Source organism: Gavialis gangeticus, unplaced genomic scaffold, assembly GCF_001723915.1.
Source record: "Gavialis gangeticus isolate Ggan-Ray unplaced genomic scaffold, GavGan_comp1, whole genome shotgun sequence".
Classification (NCBI taxonomy): domain Eukaryota; kingdom Metazoa; phylum Chordata; order Crocodylia; family Gavialidae; genus Gavialis; species Gavialis gangeticus.
The window spans coordinates 12,237,919-12,247,724 of record NW_017729033.1 but is presented as its reverse complement, the minus strand read 5'-3'; the positions used below and the strand labels follow the sequence as shown (position 1 = coordinate 12,247,724).

General features: G+C 39.2%; 1 protein-coding gene across 1 annotated transcript in view; it reads left to right on the top strand.

The window, feature by feature from the left end:
* SUCLG1 (succinate-CoA ligase alpha subunit) overlaps positions 1 to 9,806 on the top strand; it is a 27,942-nt gene that overhangs the window by 11,583 nt on the left and 6,553 nt on the right. The window contains exons 2-6 of the mRNA XM_019526373.1: positions 2,082 to 2,185; positions 5,341 to 5,457; positions 6,130 to 6,342; positions 6,461 to 6,518; positions 9,294 to 9,377. Of these exons, the coding sequence (XP_019381918.1) occupies positions 2,082 to 2,185; positions 5,341 to 5,457; positions 6,130 to 6,342; positions 6,461 to 6,518; positions 9,294 to 9,377 (576 nt within the window). The remainder of the gene's footprint in view (positions 1 to 2,081; positions 2,186 to 5,340; positions 5,458 to 6,129; positions 6,343 to 6,460; positions 6,519 to 9,293; positions 9,378 to 9,806) is intronic.

Sequence of the window (9,806 nt, the reverse complement as noted above, 5' to 3'; positions counted from 1 at the left end):
TCCCTTCCGACCCTAGAAACTATGAAACTATATACTTGTTATACTTCTTTACTTTACTTTCTTTCATCTTAAAAACTATTCTGTAACATTAAAAATATTTCTAGCAATACTTCCTTATGTATTGTTTCTTGCAGATATTATTCAAGTGAGAACTTGTTAGATTAAAATGTTGTCAAGTCTCTCTGACTGTGAAAATCTGACATATCTATCTAATGGCAGTTCTGTCATAAATGTGTGTACTATGCCCTTTTATGTGAATTTCCCTTTAAAGTTGTATTTAACTGCATGTTGTTAGTGATTGGCTAAACCTTCTGTATTTTTTTTTTTAAACATAGTTCCTTGGAAATGGACTAGTATTGTGTGTGATAACTGGACTTTTATAGTTCTTCACTACTTGTCAGGTATGGAAAAAACAGGAGCAGGGACAATGGCTGGCTTTAACACTAGGATATAAGGATTTAAGTTAACAGGCTACTTTGAACCTTTGGTTCAGTCTTGCAATTAGTTTAGCCTAACTAGGCAAATGGACACAGTGCACACCTTCTCCAAGATTTTCCAAGAATTATCTTAGAAGGATTGCTGCCCCTGTACTTTCATTGTCGAAAAAATAAGTTTATAACTTTGTAAGTTCATGACTTTTGGGAATTGCATGCGTCTAATTTTTATATGCTTAACAAAAATCATTTAAAAAAAACCCAAACCTTGCAGCATTCTTATTGTCACTTGTTAGTGATGTGTCTGAAACAAATGGACACATGCAGGGAACCTGCCATAGGCCTTTGTGTTGAAGTGTAGAGGGTGTGTTGAAGTACAGATGACCTATAAATGTGTGGCTTCTTTTTCCTTTCTCCATCTAAAGACAATAGCTTGTATATGCATGTGCTTGAGTGTCATCTTGATCAAACTTGAGAGACTATCTAGAGTCTATAGTTGAATTTTTGGGAGGGGAGTTTTTTTTTTTTAAGCTTCTGATTCCCTCAACGTTTTTTTTCTTATGCTTGTAATTCTCATCTGATGAATACTTGTCTCGGCAGCCCTACCCCTAGAGTAACAAACTCATTACCTGCGCTATACAGTGGAAGTATGCACTTGCCTATTGAACTAATGCAACAATAAATGTGTAAAATACTTAGTGTCATGGAAATGAAGTCAACAACACCAGAGTCAATCCTAGAGATGAACTGAAACTAATTTTGACAAAAGGATGCATCAGACTTTTTTTTCCACCTTGGGAAAAGGGAGGATGGAAATTAAATAATCTTTCCTGACCCCCTGTGTAGCTTATTTGAATGTGAAATGTAAGTCTTGCTATTTAGTTGCACAATAATATCTTACATTTTCGATAGAGGGGCCATGAATCTTATTTCCTGTCATTTGGCATGCTCTGTGCTCTTCTTAATCTCCTTTAGATGTATATTTTTAAGGGGTTGGAAGCAGTAGGAAAGAAAACAGTTAAACAATTTTTGAAGGATTAGATGGAAACTAGTAGTGATTGGAGTCACTGGACAGTTGGGGGATTAGGAGGTTTCAGGGGTCCAAGTATTTTTTTATCTTTGTGGTTTCTGAGCCTCAGCACCTAGGCTGTAGTTGGAAGGTAGGTCTCTCTAAATATTGCTTGGAAGTACTATTTTGCTAAGGAGTGGTTCAACATGCTTGTCATTTCCGACTGGCTTAGGTATGGAAGTGATGCTGTGCCTGTGTGAAATAAATAGGATTCCTGAATATCAGGGCCTGTTCCTTTTCTGTGAAACCTCAAGTCATAGATCATTTTAAAAAAAAAAGTGTGGGGAAGGTGGGGGTGCTGTTATTAGAAGCCTAATATAAGGCATTTATGGTCTACACGTGCTGAGCACCAGCAGCTCCTAATGCAGTCAGTAGGTGCTACCCAGGCATGGCATCTCTGAATATTGGGCTTCTGTTCCTTCCTGGATGTAGTCATGCCATGGCTTACTTGCCAACTTCAAGGGGTTATCTGTGGCCTAGTGTATTATTATGTGTAAGGCCTTGTAGGAGAATCAAATAAAGTTTTGGTAATGTTCAAGTTTAATATTTTGCTCTCTCTTTCTCTCCTTTTCCTTCAGTGCAACCGAATGGAGTAAGACACAGTTCCTATTCAGCCACACGGAAAAATCTTTATATCAATAAAGATACCAAGATCATTTGTCAGGGTTTTACTGGCAAGCAGGTGTGTATAAACGAAACAGTTTTCCACTATGAAAAGAGTAATCACTCAAAATATTTAAGTTCATGAATGAGATTTAAATGACCCATTTGCTGATGATGCCTTGGGACTGGATTATATCACCAAAAAGAACTCCTTAGTTCTGCATTCCTAATCCTAAAAGATGTTCCATATCTTATGCTTTGTTTGGTCTTTTAGTAATTAACACATTTTAATAAACTGGTCTTACAGATTTATTGCTATTACTTTGCAATCTTACCTTTGCTACTGTATGCAGCATAACACCTTAAAAAAAAAAAAACAAAAAACAAAAAAACAAACTGAAAGAGAAATTTCTGCTCTGTAGAAGGACCCCCCCACATTTCTGCTAAAATACCTCTGGACAAAGGGAAATGTTCTTCATTGTTAAAGCAGTTTGTTCTGGACACTGTCTTACAACCCTGTTAAAACCATATTCAGTGTATAATTCTGTAACATGTCTGGTGACTATTCTGTGAATGTGTGCACGTGTGACAAAACAAATCTCTGTGGAGTAAGTATTGGTGCTTTGTCATCTAAATATGATGGTGCTGTGTATATACTCTTGTTCTTTTTGTATTTTTAATTTCTAACAGCAACCTGGAATCCTACTGTTTCCAGTCCAGTTCATGCTCAGATTCAGTAACTGGGCTCTTCAGTGTCTTTGGTTAGTGTTTGTTCATTCAAATGTTACCTTGAGACAATGCCTTTTTGTGCTCAAATCTAGAGTTTATTTTCCAGAGGGATTCTGTGCAATTCCTGTTGTCGTCTTGGTTCATTTAATCTTCTCTTCACATTTTTCTCACTGTTACACATTTGAATGAAAAATAGTCTGCATCTGACAGTAGAATCACATTGATATAAACTGGTAGCAGCTGCTGATATTCATTCATTTGACTTGATTATCGTATCTATGATCTGTGAGAACAGATATGCAGAAATAAAGGGTGAACCTCCACTGTGCTCTCAAAGTATTGGCAAGGGGAAAACCAGCTACTCTGTCTTGCAACTTGGAGCACATCAGCTCTGATCTAAAAGAAAAAGCCATTTCATATTATTTTGAAGGTCATCCAAAACATTCCTGTGCATTGTAGATTATTTATTTGTCCTATCAGTTTGTTGTGCTGTACATTGTACATTCATATCAGGAATGGGGGAACCAATTAACTGTAGCCTTTGTGTTCCATGCCAGTCTTCTGGTTGAAACGGCTACGTTGAGTTGTTCAAATTTTGGGAGCCAAGAGAGGTTTTTGTGCATCTTACTTTGTACATCATCTTTTTGGTGGTTTTTTCATTGTATGCACTTTCTTCTGTTTCAGTCTCAAACCCTTTTCTTTGTGGTAAATCAGTTTAACTGCATCTAGCTAAATTGCATGTTATCTGATATCCTCACTGGGGACATGGTTTGGGTTAAACAAGCATGTTACTGCTCGGTAACTAATAGGGATGTAAATATTGTTTAAAAAATATTAGTTTAACCTCCTCTAATTATATCGGTTAAACGATAGCACAGCAGCTCCCATAGCTGCTGCTGGGAGCCACTCCTGGGGCCCTTTGACTGGGTGGAGCGGGGAGGAGCAGCCAAGCCAAGGCAAGCCAGACAACACAGCCCAGGTGAATCCCTGCACTGGGAGGAAGCACCTGTGAACCAGCAGATAATTGCTTAATTGGTGAATCATCACTAGGCTGCTTGTACTAGTCCCCCTTGCCCTTCCTACCTGCCCTGCTGCTTTCTGATTCTTGCTAGGGCATTGCATGGCTTCTCTTCCCCACTTCTTTGCCATGATGCCCAGCCCCTGAACTAAAAGATAACCGGTAAGCTAACCAGTTATCACTGCAGTTATCATTTAAATGATAAATCATGTAAACTTCTGCATCCCTAGTAACTAACTTTTAATTTTTTATTAGAAATATGTTAGATGGGGACAGAGTTTTGACCAGACTTGTCTTACTCTTCAAGATCTCTTTCTGAAGCTATCCTCTTTGTTCTTGAACACTTCCTTTGTCTTCCTGTCTTGTTTCTAAATGCAAACTATATTTACCCTTGACTTCTTGACTTAACACTTTTTTCCCTCTACCCTTCCTTCCATCTGCCTGCTTCTTGTTTGTCTCCTTTTGGTACCAGGGTGTGTCCCCTGTCAGGAACTTTTGTATCTCTTTACTTCATTTTCTTTTTTTACATCTCACTTGAAACTATCCTCATCACTTCTGTTGCACAGAAAGAGAGCAGCTTTATAAGGATCTTACTGCACAAATGCTTAACACATGTTAAATCTGTGGTATTAAAATTGCAAGGTAATGTTTACTGTGATCTGTAATTCCAGGTGGGAGTCACTTTTTGTGGCTCCCAGCTGGAATCTTGAACTGGCCCTGGAGAGGTGCCAGGGCTGGGATCAACAATTATCTGACTGTTGGTCCCAGCCCTTGAACCCTCTGGCGCTGCAGGTACTTGATTCTGGAGGATCCTCATAAGTGAAAGATCCAGGATCCTTCCTCCTGATGTATGTGGCTCTCCTTGTCTCACCTGGAGCTGGGTGAGGACTGCAAATTGCTTGCGTTATCACTATGGAGAAGTCTGATGGCTAAACACTTGTTATCTAATATTATCTGGAAATGCTTCTTGTGCAAAAAAAATCATACCTTTGGTATGATACAAGCACACAATGCATGTTTTATTGCTTGAACACTTGTGCGTTAAGTGCATTTATCATGCAGTATGACCCTGAGACTTTCTAAATGACCATTGTTGCACTCCAGTGAATTCTGATGCCTTAAGGGAAGGCAGGATGGCCCCTTTGGGTATTTTTACATGTACTCTGGAGGTGGGGGCAGCAACATTTTAATTAGAGTGGCTTCCAGAACTGCTCTAATTAAAGAACCTGGACTGTCTCATGTATCAGCATCTTTGTGCTTCAGAATGGTGGAGGGGGCACTTTAACTAAAGCTCGTTGTTTTTTACTGTGTGCAGCAAAATCATCTTGTTCTGATTTTGACATGTCTTTCTTATGGATAAAGTTGTTACTTTGCCTTGGATGTAGTAGGCCTTGCATTAAAAAGACATTTAAAAATGCTTTCAAAGTTTTTTAGTCTTCAAAGATTTGAGTTTTATTGTTTATGAAATTTTCTGCCTCTTTCTACAGGGCACCTTCCATAGCCAACAGGCGCTGGATTATGGCACCAGTCTAGTAGGAGGAACTTCACCTGGGAAGGGGGGACAAACTCATTTGGGCTTGCCTGTCTTTAATTCTGTGAAGGAGGTAATTTTCCAAGAGTGGACAAAATCTTAGAAGGGAAGGGATGGAGGCAGAAAGGCTGTCAGATTTGGATACGTGAATGCTCCCTTAAGCATCCAGACATGACATGAGGGAGTAACAGCAGAGATGTGACTTAACATTCTGGTTTAAGTACTAGTAAAATATAAAATTGTCCAGCCTATATAATACGGGGAGCAACTACAAAAGTCAAATCTGAATTTGGTTTTCATTGTAAAATCCATTTTTCACGTACTTGTGTAAATTAAAGGGGCTAGATGTCAATTGAATTGTTTGCACGTATATTCTGTGCATGTGACTCTAGCTTCTGCTGATTACTGCATGGAATAAAGAAGTGTGACTTGAAGAGTAGTCTTCACTGTATAGTGTGTAAACACTATATAGCTTGTTTCTAGGCATCTGTTTTGCAGTTACTCCTGTACTGCTTATGTCCTATCAACCCAAATGAAATTGCTAAGCATTGAGTTGGTATGACTTCATACCCTGAATCTTCTGTTTTTTGTTTTGGGATTTTGTTTGTTTTTGTTTTGTTTTGTTTTAATTTGCTTCTCTTTAGATCACATCCACGAACAGGAATATTTTAAATGGTTAGTGGACAGATGTTCTCAAGATTTTTCTCATGTGTTTGTAATACATTTTTGTTAATATACCCCTTAGGCCAAAGAGCAAACAGGTGCTACTGCCTCCGTTGTATATGTGCCTCCTCCATTTGCTGCTGCTGCCATTAATGAAGCTATTGATGCTGAAATCTCTTTAGTTGTGTGCATTACTGAAGGTATTCCACAACAGGACATGGTTCGGGTTAAGCACAGACTGACTCGTCAAGATACGACTCGGTTAGTTGGCCCAAACTGCCCTGGAGTCATCAATGTAAGTTTTATAAAGCAAAGATGTTGTGTGTTTTAAAGCCTTAGACTGGACAATTTTTAATGATACTCCAGACTCTTCTTTCTTGATTTTTTTTGATCTATAGTTCTTTTCTCTTTAGCCTGGAGAATGTAAAATTGGCATCATGCCAGGTCACATTCACAAGAAAGGAAGAATTGGTAAGTTTTACTTTCTAATTTGCATTATTGTAAGGTGAAATCATCCTTTATGATGTAATTTAACGTATTGCTGATCAACTCTTACCCTTAAGGCATTTGAGGTGCTATGTAATAATTTATTGAATTTGATAATGTGTAAATGCAGACAGATGAGTGATTGCACTGGTAATAAAGCCCTTATTTTTACCTTGATGGATGTTGCTTGAGCAGTAGTAATGGACGTAAAGGTACTGGAAGAGATTTCTGAGGTAACATAGTTGGCTTATCTTTCCTTGACTCTTTATATGAGGATTTTCAAGCACTACACTTGTGATCTTTAATCTTTCAATGCTTTGACAGTGGAGGCTGAGGAACCTATACCTGAAAGGAGCTTAGCATTATGTAGAGAAGGGAAGCAAATTTACTTTTGGTTTGAATACTTACTGGGTAAAATAGCATGCGTTCATCATGCGATGAACATGTAACAAATCATATCAGTTTCTGAAGTTGGAGAATTTGTCCAAAGTTGGTTTCTACTTTGCTGCATAGAATCGTGCTTTCTTGACTTCCTGGTCCCTGCTTTAAAACACTAGGTACCATGAACTTATTAAAAAAACAAAACAAAACATGTACATAGGCTTTTCTTGGCGTGGCCTGCATACAATCTCAAAAACAAATACTGGGACTTAGTAAATAGAGGACTTCTGCAGAATGTGGCTGGTGAGACTCTCTTCAGGTTTGTAAACACCTGCCCCAATGGCAGTACTCTTATTAATGTTAGTGCTTTGCATCAGACAAAAAGAGTGCTGGGGAAGAGAGGTGTCTAATGCCTTTGAGATGGTGCATTCTTGCAAGAAATCATCACTTGCTGCATCAGGGTGAATAGTACCCAAAGGAGTACCCTAGCTACACTGGTGCTCATTATCATAGTGCAATTTACTCCTTATCAGTTAGTGTTTAGCTTCTTGGCATCAGCTTTTTTTTTTTTTAGAGACTAGTCTGTTCTGGGTTAGTGCAGTAAGAAATATTAACACCCTAGTCACACACCTAGTTTCAGAAGTACCTATAAATCTGAAATTGAAAAATCAAAGGGGAGTTCAATTATGTCCTTTTTGTAGATGGAATCATAAAATATTGGCCTGATGATAAAAGACAGAAATGGCTGACATCACCTTGCATTCTCTTCTGAATCAAAGTACTGTTAAATAGCTCTTGAAAATATCTTGTACTCATAAAATGTTTTAGAGAGAAATCTTAAGTGCAAGGCACGTAAAGTACTATGTGATAGTCTTAAATCTCTCACATCTGCCTGGCCAGCAGTAGTTCAAGGATTGTGCGAGTGCAGACATGAGCTGTATTTTTTGGTTCCATTCTCTAGTAGTGCTGTGTGGTCCTTGGCTCTAGTCATAAGTATCCTTCCCCTCTATTACTGAATTACATTGGGATATTGTAGCTGTAATGGGCAACAGAAATAAGCTATAAAAATAGTACCAGTCCTCTGATCTTTAAACTGTAGTTGCTTAAAAGATATTTGATCTGAATAGTTGATTGCAAATATTTTACAAATGAGATATTCATTGTGAGGGGAGGACTTTCTGTTGCTTCAACAGCACATAGACTTGAAAGTTCTAAACTTCCTAAGTGTTGGTAATAACGTTATTTGTGTTGCCTACTCCTTTCCCTAAGAAAGATGCCCAGGTGTCTTCCATATTCTGGATAGCTTCTTTATAATGCTAACAAAAAGTTTGGCTTCAATCCTGTATGAATCAATCCATCATAACATGTTACTGCTTAAAAACCGTTTGCTTCAAGATGACAAGTAACAACAGTGACTTTGTATGAGAGCAGCTCTCGGACTTGGGTCCTGTGGGTACTGCCATGGCACCAATGTCAAACAGCAGTAATGGCACTGTAATAAGCTACAGAAGCAATTAGGTTTCTGCAAGCATTTTAGATTGCAAAATATTTTTAAAGGGTAAAGATATGGAATCTGTTCCTTTGCTAGACTGCAGCCAGCCTTATATGGTGTGGACAGCAGTAGAGCATGCATTTAGAAGAAGGAAGTAATGCTGTTGTAAGTTGACTTCATAGGTAAAGTTCTAGTGCAGGGGTGTCAAACTTAATGGAGTAGCAGGCCATTTTCCCCTACCAGCAGGTCATCTAGCCCGTGTTCCTTCTCTGAGGCTAGATGACCTATCTTCAGATCGGAATCACAGGGCTTCTTGCTGTGGCTGCTGGAGCCACTGTGTTGTTGCAGTCAGCTCCCAGGGAATTAAAACAGCTCGCTCCCCTTTTCCCAGTGTGAACTAATGCTGATTTTTTTTGTTTGTTTGTTTTCAGCAGTGAACAAAAACTTGAAATTTGTGTGTGTGAAGGGGGAAGGGAGGAGGTCAAGCAGCTGTGGCATTATCCCCAGTTTCTGGCTCAGCTGCTACCACAGCTTCAGCAGCTGTGGATAGACTCCCTGTAAGTCATATCTGGAGGGGAGTCATCCAACCTATAAGCAGCTTGGTTGGCTGGATGTTTGCCACCCTAGTGTGAGGAATGCTGTCTTCTTTGATGCTGTGGACTTTGTGGACAGTTTCAGGTGACTGAACGTCAAGAAAACCAACCAGGAAATGAGTGACACAAATCAAATATTAAACAGAATATGTATTTTTGCTACAGTAACTGGAAACTGTTTTTTCTACTTCTTGTGATCTCCTGATCACTCTAAAAACATATGAATAAGGGCAACAAGCAGAAGCCAACTGATCTTAATGTATAGAAGGAAGTAACCAGTCTCCTTCTTTTAAGGTATCGTGTCAAGATCTGGCACCCTGACATACGAAGCTGTCCATCAGACAACACAAGCTGGATTGGGACAGTCCTTCTGTGTTGGTGGGTGTCTTCCTGAAGAAACAGTCTGTGCACTGGTTGAGCTTCTTTCTTCATTGAAAACTACAGCATGTTGCATTGTAGAAGCTAGTAGGAAAACACTGAATAGCTTTTAAATGTATTTAGAAATACTGCACTGTTTTTGCCCAAGGTATCCAGGTATAGTTTCATAGATTGTAGGGTCGGAAGGGACCTAGTAGATCTTCTAGCCCGACCCCCTGCCAGGGCGGGAGAACAACAAAACCCCAAAACAAGAAATGGGACTCAAGTGAGTCCAGCCAGGTCAGCATCCAGCCTCTTCTTAAAGACCCCCAGGGTAGGGGCCAGCACCACTTCCCTTGGAAGTTGGTTCCAGCTCCTAGCCGCCCTAACTGTGAAGTAGTTCTTGCGGATGTCCAATCTATACCTCCTCTCCATCAACTTGTGCCCATT